We start from the raw sequence: 27,577 nt of genomic DNA, 5'->3' as shown, positions 1-27,577 counted from the left end.
TTTACTTTTTTCCCACTATATAATGCATCACATAGAACAACTCAAACATAAATCAAACCCTTACAATAATATATTTTTAGCCTTAGTTTCCTCTCTTCTCTAGCTAATACATAACAAGAAACAATCCTTGCTAATATCAATTTTTCAATGGATCCATCCCATATATCTGCTTATGTAAACTTCAGCTGCGAATTGAGAATAATACAGGCTCGAAACATCGAATTTATCAAGCCTACGAAAAACTTGTTTGCAAGGTTGTATCTCCCAACAGGAAACAACAAAAGTATTCAACTTAACAGCAAAAATATTTCCACCATATCATTGCCCATCTGGGACGAGTCTTTTAATCTAGATTGTTCGTGCCCTCAAGAATTCTTGGAAAACCTTAACGAACAAAACCTAGTGTTGGAGCTAAGGCAAAGGAAGATGTGGGGGTCAAAACTTATTCCATGGAAGGTAATTATTGAATCACAAAATATGGAGTTAAAAAAATGGTTGAAAATGGATTTGGTGAATGGAAGTGATTGCAAAGAGGGTATGTTCACAACACCGGAAGTGGAAGTAGAGATTAAAGTAAGAGTAGCTTCAGCTGCTGAGATGGAAAAACAAAATAAGAGAAGGTTGAATAATTGGAATGAGTGTGGATGCAAAAATGGACATGATCATCAAGCTTGGTGCAACACTGAAGATTGTGATATATTTGCACTTAGTGCAGCTTTAGAGGCCTTTTGATTTTGATGCAAGATTCTGCGATGCACATATGTACTAACATCAACTAATTAGCTCATCAATATAGTAGAAAATTGATTGATTTTATATGATTGTAGTATCCCACTCTAAAATGACTTTACAAATTATTAAACGGTAGAAGTAGAAACTTTATAGCTATATTATCTTAAGAAAGAAAAAAAAAATATTATAAGGACACGTTCTACTATCACGCTATACTAAACCCTAGTTCAGCATTCTTGTTGACTAGACATTTACGTAAATAACCTTAGCAAGAACATTTATCTTCTCTGTGTTTGAGACGGTTTTCAAATAATCTCGCACTAAGGAACAAGATTCTGAAGCGATGAGAACAAAAAATCGTGAATGAAAGAGCATGACGAGTTTTTCTCCATTCGAGATGTTAGAAGGTGCAAAATCAATAGGTGTCTCGGAGCTGCTACAATTGCTTCAGCAGGAGCTGCTGTAGGTATTGGAAACGTATTCAGTTGAAAGTTCATTAATTCATTCTGTAGCAAAACAGTTATTCGGATATGCAATGCATTCTCCTTTAAAATCTCGCTCAGTAATCAAGGTGCATTTTCCTTTAGCCCCCCAAGTACGAGGGCTGTAAGGACATAATACTTAGATTGGTATCTCTTCTTGTACACACAACATGTACTTTGATGAGTTGAATTTTTCAACGATTAGCACTTTACTCGGACGGCGGCGAGTAGGTGAGCTGCCCCTGTTGTGCTATGTTCAGTTATGCTTGCTGTGTTTATGATTGAGGTCTGTATTGGACCCTTATTGAGATTTTAATATTTGGTCATTGGACCTTTGTTAAGATTGATTTCTTGGTTAAGGTCTTATTGAACCTTTGTTCGAAATAAAGGTATATATAGGTTAAGATTGATTCATTTAAGATTGAGAAATTTTGAAATAAAAGTCTTATCGAACCTTTGTTTAGATTGATTCATTTAAGATTGGCCGACTTATATTCAACATCAGACACACGTATATCCAAAATGAATTGTATGTGTGTCTATTTTGTTGAATAAAAGTCGTTTGATCTTAAATGAGTTGTTTAAATTATTTATTATTTATTTAATAAAGATATATATTGTAACCGTTCATATTAAATCGATGGTCAAGATTTTACTACAGACGTACAATTGGAAAAGACTTTACTTCATAAATTCCCGGTCCGAGATAATGCAGCTGCATAAAATTACCATCATGTGTCATCCTTTTCTTTTCTTGTTTTCTCTTTTTTCACAAATATTAAATTATGTCTTTTATTTTATTTTTTTACTACGTTTTGGTTGACTACATAGTCCCTATATTTTTTTATTATGTTTTTAGTCCTCTACGTTTTTATCGTTTCCAAAATTGATCCCTATTGTGAAATTATTTTTGATTGATTGGACAGACGAAAAATGTCACATAAATGTCACACAGACTTATTTAATGACGTTGATGTGCAAAGAATAAGCATTAAATGAATCTGTGTGATATCTATATATGTGGCATTTTATTTCTGTCCGGTCAACCAAAATTTCACATTATGAACCAATGTTAGAAACGGAAAAAATGTGGAGACTAAAGATATAATAGAAAAAAAATGTAAGGACTATTTTTAGAAATTCGCCAAAATATAAAGTACTTAAAACATATTTACCTAGAATTATCGACGAGCCTACGTGTGAGATTGAAAGTTATATGATCCCTCACTTTTTTTTCTTCTTTTTTCTTTTGCTTGTTAAAACGAAACTATGTATCTTCGTGAGTTTAATTCGGTTGATAGAGACATTACTTTTCTTTATTTGGGTAAACCAAAGGTATCCTCCACGCACAACTGTAGAGACTAATCCCCTCGAGGTAACTGAGAACCATTTAAGGGGTTGACCTCTCCCAATAAATACTTCTCCATACACATCGACCGAGGATCGAACCCAGGACCAAATGGTTAAAGGACCTAAGTATCTAGACATTACATTTTTTATATATAAGGATCAGAGATTAAATTTTAAACATTTATTTATTTACTTTGACGGTACGTAGAAAATATAATATATATATATATATATATATATATATATATATATATATATATATATATATGTGTGTAAATAAATGGAAATATTAATATGTGGAGAAAAGATGTGAGATGGTTCCTTAGAGTGCACTATTATAGAAAGAAAACTGAATAAACTATAACATCGACCCGTGCGGTGCACGGGTCTGATTTGCTGTAAGATATATAATGATTAAATAAGATATGATAATTCCAATAATGTCAGGTATATGAAAAAAGTTGAGTAACATTAAACGATAGTTCAACAATAATTTTGGATAAATATTCATACAAAGAAAATTATGTTATATTACGAAAGACTTCCTTATAGACCACATTCGAAGTCTTAGTTGTATCTTCACCGTCGTCATCGATGATCAATATTTTTAATCCTTTTCTAGAAGTAACTCTTGAAATTGCAACATACAACTGACCATGTGAAAACACTGGCGACGGAAGATATATCCCAACATGCTTTAAAGATTGTCCCAGACTCTTATTAATAGTCATCGCAAAAGAAATCATATTATAGGAAATTTTCTCCGTTGAAATTTAAAAGGAATTCTCACGTCAGATGGTGTCAGAGAAAATCTAGGTATGAAAAACTGATCACCAATATTACTTACTGAAATAATTTTTCCTTCAAAAGCACGTTTTCCCAATATCGTAATAATAAGTCTTGTTCCATTGTATAATCCTAATTTTTTATTCAAATTCCTTAATAGCATAACTCGAACTCCAACTTTAAGTCTCAACTTATGATTTGAAAGTCCCGACGTAGAAATCGTGTTCAAAAATTCGGGAGTATGAACATCATCCACTGTTTGACCGTCTACATTTTGTGTGAGTGGAGTATCATAACTCAAATATGTTTTTTCTTACCAGGAATTAAATCCAACATATAATCATTTATTGTGTCGACTATTGAATTTTTAGGAGCTAGTATAGCTCTATTTTGGAAATACGTTATATCGTTCATGTTTTGTAAAAGTTGGGGATAAGTGCTTTCAATGATAGAAGCAAGAGGATCACATGAATTTGGAATCAATAAATCTGATGGAATGTCAAGTTCTAAATCATCTTTGTTGTCATCTCCAATTTCTCCATCGCCAACACCCAAAACTCATTCAGAAAACAATCTTCTTTGTTCAACGTCTGCACTCGAAGCACCACCGAGAAGCCTCATGTTTTTACTCAATGTTAAAACTTCACAAAAATTCCAAAGAACCGAAGAATTAATAGTAGCATGAACAACTTCTGGCCTTGTACCTTTGGATATTACTGGTAGAATTTGTCTAAAATCTCCGCCAAAAACAGCAACTTTTTCACCGAAGGGAATGTGTTTGTTTTTTTATCAACAGACTTGAGAATATCTTTTAAAGTTCAATCAACAGCTTCGAAACAATGTTTGTGCATCATTGGTGCTTCATCCCATATAATGAGTTTTGCTTTTTGTATTAATAGCGCCAAAGGGCTTTTAGGAACTATGGTACATGTTGAAAACTCGTCAACATTTAGAGGAATAGGAAACATTGAATGCGCTGTTCTACCGCCAGGTATAAGCAATGCAGCATTCCCACTTGAGGCAACTGTTAAAACTATCTCACCTTTTGAGCGTAATGCGGCTGACATGGCCCTCCAGATAAATGTCTTCCCTATACCGCCATAACCATAAAGAAAAAACACACCAGGTTTGTTTTCGTTAACTCTTGTCATGATTGTGTCATATACTTTACGTTGCTCTGAAGTCATAGTTGACATCAATCTAACATGTTCCTCAGCTAATAATTGTCTGTTATAATTCAATTCGTCATGTATTAAACTATTTCGTATATCAGGAACTAATGATGTGGCTGCTCTAGGCATTGGAGGATAATCTTTTAAACTCTTCCCACAACTACGTAACATCATCTCAATATATTCTAGTGCATATTGTATCAATTGATTATCGGTTAATATTAAATCTGCAATGTTAAAATCAAAATAATGAATGTAATTAGTGACATGACTATGGTTGTATTGCAAAAAAAAAATTGATTTAGCATAATTGAGTTTGATAATAACTTTTCAAAATCATTGATCAGGAAAAACATAAAAATATTTCGTGATGAATAATATAGTCAACAATAATTTAGATATGATATACTTTTAAAATTGATGGTGCTTATCAATTATTGCACATAATTTTAATTACAATTGGTATACTTGCCATAGTGGTTGAAAATATTGTCTTGCATCGAAGGGTTGCGGGTTCGAATCCTTGTCAAAACAAAATTGTATTATTTTTAATAAAAATTGCATGATAAAATGGAGGGAAAACAAGGAAAACAAATGAGTTTAATTGTTATGCACCGTCGGTGTAAAATTTTTTTACACATACATCCAATGACGTGTTGCCACATCATTTAATGAATGTGACATATCATGTGTTTTTAATTACCATACATGATGTGTCGGTATATTATTGGACGCATGTGCAAAATAACTTTACACCAACGGTACATATAAATTAAATTCAAAACAAATTAGGGTTTAAGGTTTGCTTGTGTATACAAGCTTATAATATAAAAGATTATTTTAAAGTGATATGAGTTGCACTAATGGTAATAGGATTTAATTGATATGCACCGTGTGTAAAATAATTTTACACTTTCAACCAATACCAACAATGTTTTCTGCCACATCACCCCACTTTCTTGACATCGAAGGGTTGCCACTTTCTTGACAATGTTTTCTGCCACTTTCTTGGTATACTTGCCATAGTGGTTGAAAATATTGTCTTGCATCGAAGGGTTGCAGGTTCGAATCCTTGTCAAGACAAAATTGTATTATTTTTAATAAAAATTGCAAGATAAAATGGAGGGAAAACAAGGAAAACAAATTAGGGTTTAAGGTTTGCTTGTGTATACAAGCTTATAATATAAAAGATTATTTCAAAGTGATATGAGTTGCACTAATGGTAATAGGATTTAATTGATATGCACCGTGTGTAAAATAATTTTACACTTTCAACCAATACCAACAATGTTTTCTGCCACATCACCCCACTTTCTTGACATGACAAATGATGGTTATTTATTTGATGATCGTGTAAAACTATTTTACACTGTCAGTGCATATCAATTAAACTCATGGTAATATGGCGTGATTTAAGGCGGCCCATTTTTATTTAGAAAACTCCTTTTTAATATAAAATTAAAAAATATTCTTTATTATATATATAGCATTACTCCAAAAATATTTCTCTCAAATTTTAACATTTCCTTTTTTATATTTTTTCATGATATTATTAATGTAATTAATTGTATATACAAGTTTTATAATACTATTATTTTTAAAAAAAAAAAATGTATTGTAAACAAATGCTATGCCTAGTACTACAATAGTATAATGAGTTAGTCTTCTACAACATATTGAATCAATATTCAAATTTTAATTGAGAGATGTGCTCATATTTAGTGTCCAACAATATTTTGAACATAATTACCTTTAATAAAAGAAACTTGTCAATAATAACAAAAAAAGAAACTTGTACGTAGGGTATAGATAAGCTAGGTCAATTGAAGATTTGCAAAACCTAAGTATGACCTGATGAAAAAGTTTTCGATCAGATTATAATCATAAGTTTATTTTGAAGTATGAGTTTAACCTTCTTAATTAAAATCCTATTATAGCTTGCTTGTAAGCATATTTAAAGCTCTATTTCATATAAACATTTTTAAATATATGAACATTCTCAAATAAGTAATTTGACACATTTAAATAGACTAATGAACAAATATGTCAATGTAATTTAGTCATATTTTGATATTTTATTAACATAATAGTTAGAGAATATAACTTTATATGAAAACATATTTCAACTATATATATTTCATTAATAATATAATTAATAAAAATAATAATAATAATCTAATTATATGTCAAAAATTAATGTAAGTTAAATATGCTTAAACTAATGAAAATAATTTTGGTAAATAAAATGTTTAACACAAAGTACAAATCTAATATGATAAAAATAAATTACTCTCAATTTATTTAAGTAACCCGATCTGATAAAGCTTAAAAAACTTTCTTTGTAGCATGAAGTATGACTGTTTTAGCTAAAATAAAATAGACTTTTTAAAAAGTCTTAATATTTAAATAAAGATCTTTTTTAGGCTAAAATAGGCTCGGACGTAGGCTTAAAAGTTAAATCTACAAAATTTTCTTTATATGGTAAAGTTTAAGTTTACACGTTACCTTTTTAGTTTTGAATTTATTTTTAAAAAACAGTACTCTTTCCGTCCCAAGCAAAAAAAATATTTTCACATTTATTAAGAAAAGTAAAATATGATAATTTTAAGATGACTTTTTACGTTTTTGTTGAAATAAGTTTAATGGAAAAATATAAAAAAAATATTTATTAATTATTGATTATGGAGAAAAGAAGAAAGAGAGTAAGTTAAGTAAAAGTCTATCTTAAAAATTATAAAAATTAATTTTTTTTACTTATAATTTAAAACATGAAAAAGTTTTTTTTTTTTTTTTTATAATATGGGATAGATGTATTGAACATGGTGAATTTTGAAAAGGTGAAAAACCACTTTTTAAATTATTGTGGTACTTCCCTTAAGAAAGCAAAAAACTCTATAAATTGGAGTGAGATATATCATATGAGACACTGAAGTACTAGCACGTTGAAACATCCTGCATTAGCGACAAAAGGACACGCGGCGATCATCGAAGAAGCCATTAGAAAGAAAGTGAAGATTAGATGAAAAACCTGGGACCCACCACCTGATCTTGATTTTAAATTTTAAACAAACAAACGTAATTTTCAATTCAAAAATTGATGAATATATCTTCACTCTTCAAAAACTAAACATTAACATCACGTTCCTTCACAAATTCACATTATATTTCTATTTCTATTCATTCATTCACATTTCACACCAAACCAGCAAAGAGAGAACAAAACTATGGGAAGCACTCCGGTGAGAAAACCACACACCAACACCTCCGATCTCCTCACTTGGTCGGAAGTTCCTCCGCCTCAATCTTCCTCCGCCGTCTCCGCTACCCGCTCTCGACAGGTTACTATTTCTTTTTCTTCAATCTATCTATCTATCTATCTCTGTTTCAACTTTCAATCATTCATTCACTCACTGCATTTCTGTTTAAATCATATATAGCCTTCTGATAGAATTAGCAAGGTTCTTAATAGTGACCAGCTCACTGAAGAAGAAGCTCAAACTCTCGCCAAAAGGTGCTAAATCTCAACTCATAACACGGATCAGATCTTATGTTTTTCTTTTTTTATTTTTTTTTAATTTTCTTCGTTCTGATTTAATTCTTGTATATTTTGCCGAATAGATCTGTTTCTTAATTTGTAATTATTTATTTCGCTTCTTTTTAGAGGTAGGATTATTTACTTAACAATATTTTGTTGGATATCTTACATGTTTCGAATAGAACAGTTGTTGAGCCTGATTAATTAGCTGTTGAGCTTATATAGGCTACCACATTTTTGTTATTCATCTATATTTTCTATATGATTTGGTGCGTTGAACATTTCGGGTGCGTTTGTTTAAGTTTTAAAAAAATGATTTTGTTTTGAAATGATAAAAAACGTTTTTAAGCTTTAAAAATTTAAAAGATTATTTTTTGGAGATTTTAAAAAAAAGAAAATTTAAATTTACTTTCCGGTTGTTTACCATCATAAAAATCATTTTTTTAAAAAATGTGAAGCTTTTACACTTAGGTTCCTTAGTTTTAAAAAAAATAGATTCTACAAAAGCTATTAGGATAAGCTTTTCATTTTGGGGTTAAAATTTTTTTTTTTACAAAATGATTTTCTAAAAAATCTATACAAACACTATTATAATTATAAAATAGATTTTTTCTTAAAAAAATCCCAAACAAACTGACCCTTCATTAGAGGAAGTGTTTTCAAGAAATTTAGTTTGGGTTATGTCATGAAGGTGATTAATTTTTTTATGTTCATTTTTTGTCTAACCTTTATTTATTGAACATATATTTCCATCTGGTGCTTTCAGCAAACCATGTTCAGGCTATAAAATGAAAGAGATGAGTGGAAATGGTATATTTTCAGACAATGCTGAAGATTCTGCATCAGAAGCCGGTTCTGCAAATCCAAATAACAGAACTAGCATTCGCATATATCAGGTTGTTTTTTTTTTTTGAACAAGCCGCATATATCAAGTTTACTTGGATAATTTCGATTATCTTCGGTTAAATTTGAGACCTTATGGGCATTTTCTGATATCAATGTTCTGGTTTTCTTTTGTTTTTTCTGTCATTGCATTGGATCTCAGCAAGCAATAAATGGAGTTAGTCAGATATCATTCAGCACTGACGAAAGTGTTAGTCCTAAGAAGCCTACCTCTCTACCTGAGGTAGCAAAGCAGCGTGAGTTGAGCGGGACTTTGCAAACTGACTTAGATGCAAAGACTCAGAAGCAAATATCAAATGCAAAGACCAAAGAGCTCACTGGAAATGATATATTTGGCCCTCCTCCTGAAATTGTGCCACGTTCCACAGCAGTTGCACGGACTTTGGAATCAAAGGAAAGTAAGGACATGGGAGAACCTCTTCCTAGAAATTTGCGAACATCGGTGAAAGTTTCTAATGTAAGTGTATTCTAGGCATGAAAATATTGAATTGTCGTCTAGTGTTAGTTCTAGTGTAATCTTTTCTTGTGGCATGGTTATCATTCTGGATTGAGCTAGGCTTCTGTTCTATTTGTGGGCCGGTAACATCCACACGACTCTTTGTAGTGATGAATTTTGACCCTTGACAGTCCACCATGTTACCTTATGCGCTTTTCTAGAATGGGAAATTCAAATGTAGATCAATTCTTTCTATTTTTTTTTTTTTGGGGTGGGGGTTGGGGGCCTAAGAGTTTATTAAAGATACAACTCAGAGTTGTACTAGAGATAATCATAATACAGTTGCAGCTCTTGAGGGCCAATCATGTGGACTTTTTTATTTTCAGTACATGTGGCTACTGCACATGCATTGCATCCAGGAGGTCCATTAGTTTATTGTCTTTAAAGTTTCTGTGATGGTATTGTTCTTTTTTGACTTTTGTGTGTATAACATTTAAAGTCTTTCTTTGGGTGTTAGGGTGGGGTTTCTTCTAGTAATGAACAGATATTTTTCTAAAATAAAATGTGTGTGTATGTTTGGATTGACAGTATGTGGTAAAATCACCGAAACACTATGATTTTGTTGAAATTTTAAAATGTAGTTTTTGCCGAAATTGCGGTGACTCATCGCAATCCCGTCAATCTAAAACATGTTTGCAGTCCCATTTATTTGTTTTATGTGTTTTTAACTTAGTACATGGAGGATCTTTCCTCCTTCTGCAAAGTCCTTACTGCTTATTTAGCTCAACCTTTCTTTTTAATCTTAACTGTCCAACGTTATGAGAAAACGCTTTTGCTCATCATTTTATTTTGCCCGATAATTTTGACTCCACTTTGAGATTCCTTTCCTTTATTTGTAGCCTGCAGGTGGCCAAAGTAATATCTTATTCGGTGAAGCACCTGTTGAGAAGACATCAAAGAAGATACATGACCAAAAGTTTGCGGAGCTTTCAGGCAATAATATTTTCCATGGAGATGTTCCTGTAGGATCCGCTGAAAAATCTCTGAGCAGGGCAAAGCTGAGAGAAATAACCGGCAGTGACATATTTGCTGATGGAAAGCCAGAAATCAAAGACCCTGTTAAAGGTGCCCGTAAACCCCCTGGTGGAGACAGCAGCATTGCCTTACTTTAAATTATGATATTTAAATATTTAAACTTAACCCCTTGATGTAGGCACTCTATACTTCTGTCTGAACTCCCATGTTATTCAGTAGAAGGGGGTTTAATGTGTTTGATTAACATCATTTTAGGTTTCAAATTAGAAGAGGGTAACATGAAATATCAACTGGATGATATTTTAGTGTTTACTTACAAGCTTGGTATTGTTATCAGAACTGGATTGGGAAGTGGAATAATATTCATTTAAAAGCTTTGTGCTGTGTTCTTAAAAAACAAAAAATATAAAACGACTTCACTGGGGATCGAACCCAGAATCTCTGGTTCCGTAGACCAGCGCCTTATCCATTGGGCCATGAAGTCTTGATGTTTTGTTTTATGCGTACATTATTTAAACATAATATTTTAAGATGTTTGTTTGTATCACAAAGTCTTGATGCTGGGCCAACTACTACAGTTTTTGTTTTTTACCTAAATGCAATTTGTTTTTTTGGGTAAATTTACTTCATACAAAATTAATACTAGTAATAGTTGAAAATGTAAACATCATAAAGGATGAAATAGTATGGTCTTTGAATGTTTGTTTTCTCTTGTATAAATTTTGAATGTTCTTTTTTGTAGTCGTAAATATCATGTTAATATTTGACTTTCATGTTAGTATGTTAATTTTCTAAAAGCAACATATTGATGGGGGTTCATATCAGATCAGGCCTTAGGTTAAAACATTTTTAGAAGCAAATATTTGAGAGGATCCAAACTCAATTTTTTTTGTTTACAATGTTGGCAATGAGGATCGAACCTAAGACTTCACTACTAGATCAAACCTAGTATCTCTATTTTTTTATAGAAAGAATATTGACGAGAGAGATAAAAGGCAAATATAGAGGATCCAAACTCTATTTTTTGTTAGAAAGAATATTGAGAGAGTGATAAAAAGCTAGAGAGGATCCAAACTCTATTTTTTGTAGTGGCAGTTTGGGAGCTACAAATGCTAGAAATTTTTATTTTATCTCGATCACCAAAGATTTGATATTGATAATACCGTCATCCCTTTTTATACTTCCCACTTTAACATAAGAAAAATGAGTCTATTTAATGTATGCATGTTACTAATACGGTTGAGCATTAGTAGGTTTTGGTCGATTTCAGACTGAAAATCGCAAAACAGTTAAAAACTACGACCACCTAATTTGGATCCAATTATGAATGCCTACGGCTTCAGTTTATTCGAGTGTTGGGTCATACGGATGACAAGTAAAATAGATCGGTTGTTAGAGGTTAGATTGAAACATTGTTGCTATATCCAGAACTCCATTGATCCCGAAATTCCTAGTATTCAATAAAAGACAACAAGAGATAGAATAACTAAATGAACAACAAAGAGGGTGAGATGCAATTGCTTTGTTTCAATTTGTAGATCTAAAGACAATAATAAATCAAGTAGATGTGAAGTAGAAATTAAAATAGATCTAGAATATTAGAGTATATTTCACATCACCTTCATCAACATATTTCAAACTTGTAAAATATAACATTTCTCCCACCTATCAAAGATGGATAAAAGCAATAAAGTGGGGAGTATAAGAGATTGAGAGAGAAGAGGTTCTCAAAACAGAAGAAAAAAAATTAATTTGTATCTTAGCAATTGTTCGGTCAGTTTCGGTTACGGTGAGATATATTTTTAGAGACTCGCACCGCCTGTATGCAACTGTTCAAAACCAACTTTTCACAATTGTTGACTCGAGATCTAACTCGCATCCGATTGAATGCTTCAATATGTTGGTTTCAAATCGGATTGTGAGTCCTTGCTCAACCCTAGTTACTAATATACTTTTTTTTATAGATGCATCATACTCTAACTTAGCATATTTTTGGATATTTTTATTTCAATGGTGAAAATTCATGCAACTCAAAAGTTGTCTCATCATGTAATTTCAAGTAAACACTTATCTAATGCTGGGGATGGCAATAGGTAGGGTATGGGTAGGGTACTATAGTACTCATCCCCATACCCGCGGATTGAAAAAATACCCGTACCCATCCCCATATCCGCGCGGGTAACAACTTTTGCCCCCGTCCCCATACCCTATGGGTACCTAGGTACCCGTACCCGTTACCCGCATTTTTACTAAAAATAAATTGATCAATTATAAAATATCATATAATTTTAATAGAATTAAAAAAATTTCAAAGATTTTAATATTGACTAATGAAAATTATAAACAAAATTATTACTAACTTTATGTTAAAGTTCATATTTATGTTAAATATTCACATTATTTTTATATTATGTTATAAATAAATATTTTTATTAAAAATATGTAATAGTTTAGTAGAGTTGTATTATTTTAAATTGATTTACATATATTATAATATAATAATATAAATAAAATAAATAAATATATGTTATGCGGGTATGGGGCGGGGTGGGTACTAAGGTACCCGTACCCGCACCCATACCCGTTCATTTTTGCGGGTAATTACCCATACCCGTGCCCGTACCCAAAATGCGGGTTTTTACCCTACCCATTATGGGTAATTTTTGCGGGTACCCTCTGGGTATGGGTCAAATTGTCATCCCTATCTAATGCCAAGCGACTCGTTTCTTGAACACTCGTTTAAAATTATATGTATGAACTTTTATCCCTCTAATGTTAGACTTATGATATGTACCGAGAGTCGAGAGAGAGAGTAGACAAGAAGAGCTAACTACATATACTAATCTCTCGAGCATAATAGAATCACAATGGATAACGAAACTCTTCCTTATATGAAGAGAACAAACATAGATAAATTGATATTTCATGGAAGACTACACCCCCAAACCAAGGTTGCTTCAAAATCAATTAGACAGCTCAACTTGCCTTGAGATCTTATATTATAATCGGAAATGGATCCTTTTTAAAAGGTATTTTCTGCAACATTGATGCCTATGAGCAAGACAATGAGCCATTCATTTTGGCATAAAACTAGCTCCCATGTTTTTTTTTTCATTCAGACCAAAAAATGTTGTTTCTCATTGTGTTCTGTTGCACACAGAATAAAAAATCAGAATTCGACTTCACTGGGGATCGAACCCAGAATCTCTGGTTCCGTAGACCAGCGCCTTATCCATTGGGCCATGAAGTCCTCTTGTTATTACTTTTTCCCATTTTATATTAATAAACAAACAAACCATAAAAAGTTGATTCTTCAACTTTAACCATGGCATGCTTTTCTTCACAATACAATTGAAGGTGAGGAACCGAGTCAACCTATGTGACCAACCTTCATAGTTGCATCAACAAACAACATTAACACCATTACATAGTATCTTGTCTTTTTTGTTTGCCGCATAAACAACAAAGTAAACATGAAAAAGAAACAATCTTTGCGTACCAAAGCCACCAACTTTGTCTCTGTCCTTCTCAACCCCATCTCTGATCCTGATTCTCATCAACCCTCAAAACACCCTCCAACTTCTTCAGTAAGTTTTCTTATTTATTTCAAACTAAATTTAAGATTAAATCTTAGCTTGTACGAGGTTCATGTTTTTTTAAGATTAAGTCATAGGTTGTTTTTTTCTTTAACTTTTTTGATTTTTAATTTTTTTTTTGTGGCATTTTGTTTCAAATTAAAGTAAAGATTCCATTTTTGTTTCTTATCAGGAAGGAGTAGGTGAATTAAAAAAAAGTGATGAAGAGGGTAATAATAGTAATCATGATTTAGTTGATAATGGCCCTGATACTTCATCTTTCACTGCATTTCTCTATTCTTTATTGTCTTCTTCAGACTCTAAAGAGAATGATAACTCAAATGGACATAATGATGATAAAGGTGAACCTAATAATAATAATATTAATAATAATAATAATAATCATAATAGCCCTTTAGTTGATTCATCTGTTGAGGAAAATGGTGGTAGGAAAAGTTTGTTTTCTAGAAGTAAGCAATCAGTTGGTAGAGTTATTCGCCGAGCTGTAAGAATCCGTGGATTTCGCCATCACGATCGGAAGGATAGTAATAATAATCTTGAGGTGAAACTTGAAGATAGGAGGAAAGAATCACCGCCTGTGAAAGAGTCAATGCCTGTGGCTTTGGATGATTTGCCTGGAATTTCTGAACCTTCGGTTCTTGTTTCGGAAAGTATAAGGACTGTTCTTTACGCTTCTCTTCCGCCGCTTATGCATGGAAGAAGATGGCTGTTGCTATACAGGTATCTGAAGATGAAGGTTCATAAGTTCATTGCTGTGTTGATGATTAGTTTATTCAATTGATATGATTATTTCTAATAAATTTCAATGCATTTTCTGCAGCACTTGGAGGAATGGTATATCGCTTTCAACTCTTTACCGGAGAAGCATGCTTTGGCCTGGATTGAGTTTGCTGGTACAGACTAAACTATCTTTAAGCAGAATAGTTGATGTTAAACTTAATCATGCACTTATCCAAGTCTGATCTGCATTTTAAACTGAAAGACAAATTTCTTTCATTTTACAATCATGTGTTAGTTTTCAATCAATGTTAGTGATTCCATTCTATAGGTTGTTGGAGATAAAAAAGGAGCTGTGTTTGGCAGCTTGGTTGAAACACCTCTCAAACCATCCAACAAGAGAAAATATCAGGTCATGCGAAAACTCGTTTATTCTATATGGATCATCATATAGACTGAGATAGTGTTTTCTGGATTATCATGCAATGATGCTACTTGTTATTCTATCTTGTTGACAGTAGATTGTGTGTACAGGGAACAAACAGTACTTATGTTTTCACAAATATCTCTGGTCATCCTATCATATATCGTCCAACAGGTATGCACTTGCATATGAATTTGGTCATACTGTGTTTCTGCAAGCAATCAAAATCAAAGATTAATTAGTCTTATAACTAAATAGAATGAGAAGAGAATTTAAAGTTTGTTTATTGTGAATTTGTGATGATTGATGAAAGCTTAATGACATTTAGGTTTTCCTATAGTTTCTTGGTCCACACATGATAGCTAGTTAACAGAATGTCATCTTTTGAATTGGCCATGGAACTAATTCCAATTGAGGATTACTTCATTTTTCTTTTCTTTAGAATCTACAGAGTTTTATCTGCTAGATACAGTTGTCAATTTGTGTGATTTCATATTCTTCTGGAAATATATGAACTGTTGAAAACTCTTATTTTGATGCCACATTTCCCTTTACAAAATAGATTTTGAGAGTCAATAGAGTAATTTTGTGAGATTCAGCATCAGCATGGAGCCTAAGTTTCGATTTGCAAAATATGTGATACTAAAAAAGTTCACATCTAGCCTGGTTTAGACTTCCGAATGATGCTTATTAACACCACAAAATTACAGGGGTAAACCGTTATTTCACACTTTGCAACACTGACTACATAGCAATTGGCGGGGGAGGTCATTTTGCGCTTTATCTGGACGGTGATCTGTAAGGACTTTGTACTTTCAGTTTCATTGTGGTCCCTTTCTTATTCCTAGATTATCAACCTGGTTTTTTGTTATTTTAAAGATTGAATGGCTCGAGTTCGGTATCAGAAACTTTCGGGAATCCTTGCCTTGCAAATTCTCAGGACTTTGAAGTGAAGGAAGTAGAGGTACACAATAAACACACACACCTATTCGCACTTATCTTCAGCCTTCGTTTTATTTGTTTTTTTTTCCAGATACAAGCTAGTTGCTAAATTTAGAGACATTTATAAAAAGAAAAGTTAATTTGTCTGTGATCCATGTAGTTGTGGGGCTTTGTACAAACTTCAAGATATGAGGAAATGCTTGCATTGAGCAAAACGGAGATGCCAGGAATCTGTCGTTGGTAAACATCTCTGAATATTTACCTGATGTAAATCTAACAGCCTGCAGTCGGCATTTTATGGAACGGTCACTTCTTCCTGAGCGAGCAATGCAATGATCACGAAGAAATTTTCATGTATCTAATTATGTTCCACTAGCAAACATATCTGTAAATATTTGCATAGCCTATGTATATTATAATCTATGCACATTTTTGCTTAATGTTGTACACAACAAAAAGTGGAGCAGGTTTAATTGTTTTTGCAATTTCAAAAGCTAATGATGGACAGGTTGTATTTGTCGTCTATAGAAACTTTTTGTTGGCGTCTTATATATCATATTTTAATACAATTCCGATCTCTCCTGCATAATAGAGAGGATTCATGTATTTTAGTGTGGTGACTTTTAACATGGTCAATAATGTGAAATTGAGCATGAGAAAGAGTAGAGACTGATGGTTGAATATAAAACTATGTTGGGGTGGTGGAGGGGAGCGCCGTTGATGATGCAGCGACAAAAATGGCTATAGAAACAAATCAATAGGAAAGAACAGCGAAGATATGTTGCTATGTTTGGATGAGTCACAAACTGTTTAGGGTGGGTATAGAAACAATTCAATAGGAAAGAACAGCGAAGATATGTTGCTATGTTGCGCCTATATTAACCAGGTATCGGTGTCTTGAAATCAAAACAGTTGGGTATCACATTGTTCAACCAGCCCCCTCCATATAAATCTTTTAGATGTACATAATCTGGCCATTCAAGTCATCCTTCTTACATCTCAGCCATTGAAAATTTTAATGATTAAATCTATGGTGGGCAAATTTAAGCATTCACCCATACTAAAAGAAGCCACCTTTTTAGTATATATGACAAAAGTAAATCATAAATATTATTAACCTGCTGTGAAGTTCTAAAACATCAATTGTACTACTTGGTTTGTTAAAAATGAAGGGGAAAACACCAACTCTCTTCAGTAGTTTCACTTCCATCTACTTGAATTTAAATCCACAAGTTACATATACATTTTAAATTTTTACTTGACAATCCATCACAGCCTTCAGAGAGATTTGTTGTTGGGCTCGGCTATTTTGGTATCTACTGCATCCTTGTATGCATCTGCATGAACACCGAGCGCGGCACGTCCAGAAGGGTCGAGATTTTTGGACCATGCTGCGTCCCATTCCACAGCTTTTGCAGTACTGCATGCCACACTAGGACCTCCTGGCACTGATAACCTGGCAGAATTCTGTTGAAATGGAAATGGTTCAACATAGTCAAGAAGTGGTTTGGTATGGTTGAAGTTTGTAAACAATTCCATGTTCTGATGAAAATGTATTATATTTTTTAATAGAAAAAAAAAAACTAAAATTCACCTTTGGAAATAACTTCTCAAAAATTGTCCTATAGTGGTATCCCTCTTTTGTGGTTGGAGTGTTTTCAGGGTAAACAAAGTTGGCATGCTTCAGCATTGCATCTGTGACCTGGCCATTTATAAGAATAAAACAGAAACAAGAATAATATCAATGGAATTCTATAAAATTAGTTATTGAATTCATTGTTCACAGTTTAGAGCTTACTTGTGCGCTAGCATGATCCTTCAAACCATCAATCCAACTGTATCCGACACCATCACTGAACTGTTCCTTCTGCCTGTACAATATGTGCTGAAAAAACAGAAGAATAATTATATGAAAAAATCCTTCAAGACATATGAATAGCATAATACAGCAGAAGTTGATGCAAACCTTTGGCAAATATGGAGTCTTATCATCATCAAATGCATTGCGCAATACCCATTTCTCTATCCTTCCAAGATCAGGCCTTATCTGTGGAATTTGTCATAAATTTCACGAGGTGATTAAAAAATGAAGTCAACGAGATTAATTTCACATACTAGTAAATTCAATTTCATAGAGACTTGTTAGAAATTTAGAACTGTTCATAAACATGAATTATGCAGTAAGCATTAATCTCTATCAACATCATATGCCCTAGTGACTAAAGCAAGATCATCAAAAGAAGCAACTCGAACATTTAAACCAAAGCAAGAAATTGAAATGACGTTAGAATTTATTTTACAGTAGTAAACATAATCTCTATCAACAAACAATGCAGGCAACCAAATCATAAGATAGGCAAGAGCTGTATGCTGCATGACAAGATGAACACCAAGAAAGAAGTAAAGGTAAAATACCATTTTCCACTCCGGATCAATAGCCATGGATGTGCTGATAAATTCTTTATCCAAGAACGGTACACGTGCCTCTATACCCCAAGCTGAAGTTGATTTATTGGCTCTCAGACAGTCATAAAGATGAAGTGCTTTAATCTGTCAAACCATCAAAGCCACCAAAAACTTGAATGTGTAAAAGTACACAAAAGAGTGAAGAGATAAAGATGCACATAATAATCAGATCAAAATATGGGGGATACATATAACAATTATGGTATATTACTTTTCGGCATGTTTCTTGATGAAGCTCTTCCTTGTTAGGCGCCTTATGGAAATACAGGTAACCTCCAAATATTTCATCTGAACCTTCTCCAGAAAGAACCATTTTCACCCCCAATGATTTGATTTTTCTGGACATAAGAAACATTGGAGTACTTGCTCTGATAGTCGTTACGTCATATGTTTCAATATGGTAAATGACTTCCTCAATTGCATCTATACCTTCCTGATATAGCCAAAATAAAATATTATCTATGAGTTAGCAATAAAAATCTCATCTGCACAAGGTAAAAAATGATGAGATAATGAGTGAGATGGTAACCTGAACCGTGAAATGAAGTTCATGGTGACAAGTGCCAAGATAATCTGCTACCTCTTGTGCAGCTTTCAAATCCGGAGATCCCTGAATGGTGGAAATATCATATCATGAAGCATATAAATGCTAATATACTACTAGTTTTGGACGTTGAAGAAGAAGATGGATAATATAACTCATTTTGACCTAACACTGCGGAAAGAATTCTGACCTTTAAACCAATGCAGAAAGTATGTAACTGCGATCCCCACTGACGAGCAGCATCAGATTTAGCCAAATATCGATTAGCCACTGCAGCAACAAGTGATGAGTCTAGTCCTCCAGACAAAAGAACTCCAAAAGGTACATCAGTCATCATTCTTTTAAAAACAGCCTGCATGATATCACATTTAAAATAAAATTAGTTAAAAGGGATGTTAGTAAGGTTATCAGTTAGTATGTGGCACAAGTACACTAAAAGAAGTCACTAAATATAAAAGGAACAAAATGGTTTTTTTTTATTCTTTACAAATTAGCACATAGTAATCAGCTCCAAATTCCAACACTGAGCTTTTGTCCACACACATCAGCAGCGTATCAAATAATTTAGTGTACGGAAGGCCTACATCTTCCATAAGTAAGACCTTGCGACCTCTTGTTCAGTATTTGGACATCAAATTCAACAGATACTGATGATGTATCATTCCTAAAATGCATGTAATTTTTCCAGAAGTTAAGTATACTTTCTCAAAAGGCACTAGGTAGCATTTCATGGTGCATTTTGGGTTCATCACCTCTAGTTATGCCATGACATTCCTAAATTTGTTGCAAATTTAGCAGTTTTGTATTCTTGTGAAAATGATATAATAGACAAAAAAATGCGTAAGGATGCTCTAAAATTCCATGGAGAGCTGAAAATAGTACGAAACATTTCTTTAAGCACATGCAGTAGAACCAACGTTGTCAATCATGGATAGCAGAAAATAACAGTTTGTTCAAATTCCGCTATGCAATAGTGCTATAGCGCTACAATAATCTCTACTTGACAATATTTTGTACAACATAGACAAATAGTGTATCACGGAACAATAGCAATTTGTTCAAATTACACTATGCTATAGCACCGCTATTTAACAACAGAGTAGAACATCCTTTCTAAACTTAAAACGGTGATGGAAGTCAGTGGATAACACTGTAACAGCTTACCCTCTCAAAGGCCTCACGCAAAATCGTTGAATCATAGGGTGTTGATGGAATTGACTCTGAGAACCATGGTGGATTGTACCACCTTCTTAATCCTCCTGCAAATATCTCAGTGTTAAATTTAGACAGTTAAAGGAGAGTGGAAATGGGAATTGATTTACAAGAGTAATCATAAACAGAAAATAGAATAAGACATACCCTGTTTGCTGGAATAGATATGCCCCGGAGGAAAAGGTATGAATCTCTCACAATCATCCATCAGAGCTTTCATTTCAGATGCAAACCATATTGATCCTGCAAATAAATCAGCAACTCCATAGATAATATATCTGACTTGTTCATTTGATAAAGAAAAGGCCATGCATACCACCCAAGTGAATAGACAACTCTATATTTTATATTCTAGAATTATGCAACAGCAGAATATAGAAGCATTGGCAGATATAACAAATTCATTCTTTATGTTTATACATATATGTAGCAGAATATTCGTCCATAATTTATAAGAAATTAGTATTGTACTTTCAATCTTAAGTACCTTCGCTTGAGTTATAAAAATTCATGTAATGTGCAAATGTGGGTAAACAACGTCAAGTTTATTAATACTACGAAACATACTACAAAACACATTGATTTGAAGCTTCAAAGTTTATATAGGAGCTCATGCATGAATGATTTATTTCAGTTTATTGACAAAAACAGTTAGCAACTTGGCACATCCAAACCCAAACTCAAATGCATTTCTCATACTGACTTAAATTGAACAGTAGATGGCTCAATTTCAGTGGTTGGCATGCGAACGAGATTATGAGCGTGTTTGGATTAGTTTATTCGAGTTATCTACAAGATAGCTTATGAAAACAATTTATACTTTATAGCTTATATTGAACAGTTTGACTTTATTCTAATTTCTTTTATAAAAATAGCTTATACATAAGTACTTCTGATAAGTGCTGATATGTTATAGACGCTTAATTAAGTTGTTTATCTAAACAGGGTCTACCGTGAAAATGTAAAAAGTTACAACTGAAGAAGGCGCGAATGTATTTACCATCATGGCCCCAACCCAAGTAAAGAGGGGTAATGCCAATAGCATCACGAGCCGCAATAAAACTTTTATCTTTAGTATCAAGAAGCACAAATGAGAACATCCCATCCAGCATATCAACAAACTCTTCCCCATGTTCTTCATACTAATCACATCATAATAATCAATCATCAGAATAATTTGAAAAATACTATATAATAATCACCAAAAATTAAACTTATTCCAAAAAAACACTTACAAGATGAGCAATCACTTCACAATCACTACCGGTTCGAAATTTATGAGAACTCAGTCCCTGTCTCAATTTCTTATGGTTGTATATCTCCCCATTTACCTATCACACCATAGTTTCAACAGAAAATGAGACCCAAAAAAAAAACATTTTTCAATTTATATCCACATTCAGTATAATAAAGATAAAGATATTTTACACCGTCAATCAATCACAATTGTAATTACTTCTAAAGTCACATTCGAGTGGTTGTCATTTTATATCCACATTCACTATAAAGATATTTTACAGCATCAATCAATCACTGTCCTAATTACTTTTTAAGTCGCATGTAATTGGTTGTCATTTTATATCTGCATCCAGAATTTTACACAGTCAATCAATCACAATGTACTAAATCTAAACTGCATGCAAGTGTACTTTTTTTTTTTTTTTTCACCACCGATATGTGGCCCACTAACAGCCTAATCTGGGATGGAACTCTGTCCTTCCTACCAAATCCAACGTCAATTCCTACCAAATCCAACGTCAATCACCACCGTACCAAGTAACAATTGGTTGCATGCAAGTGTACTTTTATGAGTTAAACAATGCATTTTGTAATGAAATGGATATTTTTAAGAAAATAACAAAAAAAATGAAAATTGATTGATGATGATACATACAGTGACAATAACGGTCTTGTCTTCATTGTAAAGAGGTTGATCTCCAGAAGTAGGGTCGACAATAGCAAGACGTTGATGAGCAAGGTAACAATCTTGATAAGAATGTAAACCACTCCAATCAGGGCCTCTATGTCTCAATCTCCGAGACAATTCGATTATGCGAGCACGTTTCAACTGACTGTTGTCGACCACACCTAAAACTGCTAAGATTCCACACATGACGGCTGCAACAGCAAGGATGGTTTTTTTACTATGAAATGAAAAAGTACACAGTTTGGATACTCTTTCCAATTTTTATAGTACTCGTGAGATATAGATTAAAATAATGTCTTACCAAATTGGAAATGAGACTAATTTTAACCAAATTGGAAATGAATTATTCGGGAAAATTCGAGTTCAGGTTCTAATTAAAACAATTTTTAATTGGATTTTATTTACGTCCCTCCTTCTGAAATTGGTTGTTAACTTAACACCCGAAAAAATAGACAAGTTTTGTAACTATTTTTATTATTTGATTAATAGATTCTATTATTTCGTCAATATGTTATATCACATCTATCTTATTTAATCTAATAGTGAAAATTATTGATTTAACTAATGATAAAAACAAATTTGTATGTGGTTTAAGACTTTATCTCGCTTATTCACATTAAACAAAATTGATTAAAATTCAACAGGATTGGTTTTTTATGAGTCAAAAGAAAGAAAATATCTCTAAGACCCCAAAGTCAAACCACCCATAATATATTTTGTAGTTACTGATTTGATTACATTTATGATCTGTTTGTTTCATGGTTAAAAAAACTATTTTCAGGAATGTTAAAGTTACAAATATAAATTTTTACGTTTGTTACAAAGTTAGGAAATTAACTCCTATGAAAAAAAATCACTTTTCTGTGATTTTAATCCCAAAAAAAAATAGGTGGGAATGAAAGGTTCTCGTGCAGATGGGAATAAAATTAAAATAATTACCCACATACTCACTCTTACGAATAAGAGATTTATTTTTGTCACTCTACTAATTTTAGGGCGCACCCTATGAAATTATCATTCTACCCTTGCCTGTTACTTAGGTCACTGAATAATGCCCGAGACTATCTCTCAATCTTGCCTTTTGATTCCCTATTGGTCTTATCAATTTACACCCTACGAGCTTTAGGCTTGGCTCATTTTCTTTCTCTGGGTTTCAGAGTGAGTGGGTTAAGGAGCCTTTTTTCGCCTTTCGTCTTTCCATTCAAGCAGTGGTTCCCCCTCTCATGAATCTACTCGACCATTCCGGGCAGACGTAGCAGGGGCATCTGAAAAAATATAGGAAAAAGAGTCGCAGAATAAAACCAATTACGTCGGGTTCTCAATTCCATGAGTGTGTAGTGAGTTTGAATTTACCCGATTAGCTAAGTCACGGATGTAAAAAAAATTCATAACTCCAAAGGACCACAGATTAACACCTCAATCGGCACCCTACCACCCAATTTTTACACTTCTACAGCCGGTACCTAAGTCCAAGGACCGGCAGTTTTAAACATACCGCGACTTAGGTCACGGACGATCCAACGTTGATAAGGAACACGCTCCACCTTCTCCCCTCATTCTGTCAGTTTCAAACTTGAAAAAACCATCCAAATTCTTGTGTTTGTTACAAAGTTAGGAAATTAACTCCCTAGGGAAAAATTAATTTCCACTTTCCTATGATTTTAATCCCAAAAAATCTGGTAGGAATGAAAGGTTCTCATGCAGATGGATTAAATAAAATTAAAATAATTACCCACACACTCACTCTTACAAATAACTCCCGAACATGACTTTTATTAACCAAACACATTTTCTGTAAAATACCTAAGAATAAAATGTCCATTATTATTTTCTAGAAAAATTATTCGTGGAAATGAAATTCTCAACCGTGAAACAAACGCTTCCTAGTGGCTTTTTCTCTTACAATATTAATAAAGGGGCTTCTAGAGGCTTTTTCTCTTACAATATTAAATAAAGATACTTCTGTTTTTGAAAACTTATTTAAATATTTTTTGCACACACGTATTGCCATCACTGTGGCAGAATTTATGAGTGTACTTTAACTGTTTTTCTTTGAATAATTTCATAAGTCCTTTATTTTAATGAGTCTTTGAAGCCTCCCAAACTATATACAAGGCACGAATTCTGACTTAGAGGGGGTCAATTTTACGTGTAATAATCTATAACTTAACTCTTATACATTTCAATAAAATTGCACTTTTATAAATCTCGTTTTCTCTAAAGTTTTCTACCTATTCTTGCTACTATTTTGAGTATTTCAATTCTTAAATATAGGGATAAATATGATCAAGAGTGAGTAGTCCCCTTTACCTTATGGTTGTAGGGAGTCCCTTGATAGATGTTATGCAATTTCTATCCTTACTATATGTTATAGCATCTTGTATTGATTAATTTAGTCTCATGATATTATATTGTTTCTTAAGTATATTAGCCATATGTTTGCATGTTTTAGATAGAGATCCAAAGACCGAAATGTGAAGAATATAAGACTAGACAAGGGGTTATAACTTATAAGCATGAAAATCGCTTAGGTTCCTTAAGATTTCATTCAAGAGAAGAGAGCTTAATAGGTTCGCCAACTGAGTACCATCAGAATAGAGAATTTATTGGTTTAGAACATGCTTACATGGATCGTCCCGTTAAATATCTCGAGAGAGAAAATAAGTAATTTAACCAAACTTGGTTGCTTTAGTGTGAGGAGAAGAATTCTAATCGATATCATTGTGATGACCCGTAATTCTAAGGTGTTTATTATTATCATTAATAATTAATTTTTATTTTTTTAATAGTCTAGTGGCTAGAAATTCTACCTTAAAGGTGAATAAGTGGAGTGTTTGGGGTTCGAATCATGACTATTGCATAATATATGTGATGTTCCTCCCAACTAAGTTAAACTTACGTAGACTGATAATTAAATTAATAATATAAACTTAATGTGTTTATTATTATTATTATTATTATTATTAAATGTACATTATAATTAAATTATTTAAATTAATAATTCACAAAATAAAAACTCTTTAAATTAATGTGAATTTAATCTAGGTTATTTTTTATTAAATTGGAAGGTGATAAATGTAAAATGAGTGGTGTTAATAATATTTGTCAAAACAATAGCATGACCTCAAGCCCAATAGCGCATACGAAGCACTCACTGCAGAAATCGCCATTTCCAAACAAATAGAACTTCTGCAAAATTGAACTGCGAGGGTTTATCGAATTTGCAGAGAATCGATCAGAGACAACAACAACAACAATGGGAAGCAGATTAGGAAGAAGAGTTATCAACTTCGCAAACCTACCAATCAAACTTCTCATGCCAACAACCTTCACAAACATTCAAGAAATTGCTCTCAAAACCATTCCTTCAGCCACCAAGATCGAGATCAAACGCGTTCTCGAATCTCTCTACGGATTCGAAGTTGATAAGGTTCGTACATTGAATATGGATGGAAAGAAGAAGAAACGCGGTGGAATATTGATTGCTAAACCTGATTACAAGAAAGCTTATGTAACCCTAAAAAATCCACTTTCAATTGACCCGAATCTTTACCCGATTCGAGTTATTGAAGAGGATAAGAAGAATTTGAATAAACAAGCTATGGCTAGTCTTGTTGAGGAAGCTCCGAATAAAAGTCATTGGCTTGATGAGAAAAAGGAACGGGTTAAGCCACAAAATGGTTATAATAGGGGACGGTTCGATGGTTCTGGATCGAATAGGGAGAGCCGTGGACGGGTTGAGCGTCATGATTCGAACCGGTCTGGTGATGGTTCTGGTGCCAAGTTTCCCTGGACTAATATGAGGAGGATTGTTACTAGGTAGTGATTGTTAACTTGTTTGTTTTGTTTGAGTATGGAAATTGTGTTATGGGTTTTGGTTGTTTATTGGGTTTTTTTAGTGATGATAGTGGTTTTTCTGATGAATAAATTTTTGTTTTGAGATGTTACATTTGAGGATTAACTATTATGTTATTGGAAGTAGCAAGGAATATGTAAGATGTTATTAAATTGGAAAAACATGTTGAGATGAATTGCGAAATCAATGCATTGATGTTAACTGTTGGGATGAAATGTTCATTAGTTGGTATTTAGTAAATATGTTTAGAAGATTAATCAGTAACGGTATATTTTGCTTGTTCTAACTAATATCGCTTGTTTTTCATTTATGTACTTGTTGCTATGCATTGTGCTAGTTGTTTGTTTGCAAAATATGGTGTGTGTATGTGTGTGTGCGCGCGCGCGGAATATTATGTGCTCACATGGTCTATTGACTCGGTTCTTTTAGTCATTTCAAATATCGGGCAGTTGCGGTTGTGTTTTTTCTGGTTATGTTTAACTTGATGACCTATTTATCTTAAACAAACAAATTATAAACCTATTTCTTGCATGTTGATGAATAATAATATGCAAGTGTTTGGCATTATGGTATGAACACACAATCACAAATGTCAGCTTTCTTTGGTTCAGTTCGAAAAGGTTTTCAGATTACTTTGACTTGTTTTTACTCTCAGATTTTATCCTGACAATTGTCTTTGATCTTCTGTTTCATTCCGTTTCTGTATGTTGGGGGTTTGCAGCATGAAATGCATGTTTGCTGCCTATGGGAATTTCTTGAGTAATACTATTTACACTAATAATGCGAGTTTGCCTTTAACATTTCACGAGTTAGTAGAATTTAGCACTTAGGAGTCTTTATGGGTTCTTTCCCATCGTTGTAGTCTGACAGTACACAAGCCATTTATTCTCTGGTCTATAAGTTGCTCCACTACATGACTTGACTACTATTAGGCTGTCTTTATTTGGCTGTGCGAAACTCGGAAATTTGTTGTCCTTTGGCTGTGTGAAACTCAGTCAGCTTCTTGTGTGGGAATGGAGGTATGAGAGTTATATTTTGAAGCAGCAGGGTCATTACTTTGATGTCAATTGTGTCGCATATTCACCGGACTCAACTCCTTGCTACTGGTGCAGATGATAATAAAGTGAAGGTAATCACCCGCCTTCGCATTGTACTTTTTGTCATGTGTGTGTATAGTGTTTGATCTTTGATTGATTGTGTTGCACCTTTGATGTTTTGTGTGCACTCTTACATTCTACTTCTTCTTTTCTCTATGCTTTTGAGAATTTACTCGGGCATTTAAGAATCGTTACTTAGCTATTTTATCAGAAGCTGGGCCGTGCACTGTGGAAAGTTGTCTTTGGCTCTTTGCTAATTAATATGTAATTTTAATTTCTTACATAAATTATGTGGCTTATGTTTGCTTGCAAGAGACATGTTTAGAGCACAAACACTGAATAAATTGATCACGATGATTTAATAT

The 27,577-nt window shown here is 33.1% G+C and overlaps 5 protein-coding genes, 2 non-coding genes and 1 pseudogene across 7 annotated transcripts; 4 read left to right on the top strand and 4 right to left on the bottom strand.

Annotated features, from left to right (window-relative positions):
• Window positions 1-814, top strand: LOC123903944. Its single transcript, XM_045953633.1, has one exon. It carries the CDS (start codon window positions 148-150, stop codon window positions 730-732), a length of 585 nt encoding a protein of 194 aa, XP_045809589.1. The 5' UTR covers window positions 1-147; the 3' UTR covers window positions 733-814.
• A 2,283-nt stretch (window positions 815-3,097) lies between these two features.
• On the bottom strand, window positions 3,098-4,741 carry LOC123903936 (annotated as a pseudogene).
• Window positions 4,742-7,623: 2,882 nt separating this feature from the next.
• LOC123903937 lies at window positions 7,624-10,808 on the top strand. The gene is made up of 5 exons (XM_045953626.1): window positions 7,624-7,860; window positions 7,960-8,033; window positions 8,824-8,953; window positions 9,103-9,417; window positions 10,296-10,808. The coding sequence occupies exons 1-5, from the start codon at window positions 7,747-7,749 to the stop codon at window positions 10,566-10,568; spliced, it is 906 nt and encodes a 301-aa protein (XP_045809582.1). The 5' UTR covers window positions 7,624-7,746; the 3' UTR covers window positions 10,569-10,808.
• Window positions 10,809-10,842: 34 nt separating this feature from the next.
• TRNAR-ACG lies at window positions 10,843-10,915 on the bottom strand. Its single transcript has one exon. It is a non-coding gene; the product is annotated as a tRNA-Arg (tRNA).
• A 2,693-nt stretch (window positions 10,916-13,608) lies between these two features.
• On the bottom strand, window positions 13,609-13,681 carry TRNAR-ACG. The gene has a single exon. It is a non-coding gene; the product is annotated as a tRNA-Arg (tRNA).
• Window positions 13,682-13,768: 87 nt separating this feature from the next.
• Window positions 13,769-16,714, top strand: LOC123903934 (oxidation resistance protein 1-like). The gene is made up of 8 exons (XM_045953625.1): window positions 13,769-14,018; window positions 14,200-14,747; window positions 14,848-14,920; window positions 15,076-15,156; window positions 15,279-15,342; window positions 15,879-15,966; window positions 16,048-16,132; window positions 16,271-16,714. The coding sequence occupies exons 1-8, from the start codon at window positions 13,905-13,907 to the stop codon at window positions 16,352-16,354; spliced, it is 1,137 nt and encodes a 378-aa protein (XP_045809581.1). The 5' UTR covers window positions 13,769-13,904; the 3' UTR covers window positions 16,355-16,714.
• Window positions 16,715-17,196: 482 nt separating this feature from the next.
• Window positions 17,197-22,546, bottom strand: LOC123903933 (asparagine synthetase [glutamine-hydrolyzing] 3-like). Its single transcript, XM_045953624.1, has 13 exons — window positions 22,227-22,546; window positions 21,568-21,663; window positions 21,333-21,474; window positions 20,480-20,575; window positions 20,285-20,379; window positions 19,311-19,472; window positions 19,106-19,186; window positions 18,788-19,009; window positions 18,526-18,660; window positions 18,077-18,157; window positions 17,909-17,995; window positions 17,705-17,812; window positions 17,197-17,577 (listed from the first exon to the last, which is right to left on the bottom strand). Exons 1-13 carry the CDS (start codon window positions 22,443-22,445, stop codon window positions 17,389-17,391), a joined length of 1,713 nt encoding a protein of 570 aa, XP_045809580.1. The 5' UTR covers window positions 22,446-22,546; the 3' UTR covers window positions 17,197-17,388.
• Window positions 22,547-25,388: 2,842 nt separating this feature from the next.
• LOC123903946 lies at window positions 25,389-26,330 on the top strand. Its single transcript, XM_045953635.1, has one exon. It carries the CDS (start codon window positions 25,516-25,518, stop codon window positions 26,080-26,082), a length of 567 nt encoding a protein of 188 aa, XP_045809591.1. The 5' UTR covers window positions 25,389-25,515; the 3' UTR covers window positions 26,083-26,330.
• Window positions 26,331-27,577: the final 1,247 nt, after the last annotated feature.

This window comes from Trifolium pratense, linkage group LG2 (assembly GCF_020283565.1).
Source record: "Trifolium pratense cultivar HEN17-A07 linkage group LG2, ARS_RC_1.1, whole genome shotgun sequence".
NCBI classification, from domain to species: domain Eukaryota; kingdom Viridiplantae; phylum Streptophyta; class Magnoliopsida; order Fabales; family Fabaceae; genus Trifolium; species Trifolium pratense.
Note: the sequence above shows the minus strand (reverse complement) of the source record. Positions and strands in the feature narration are given on the sequence as shown.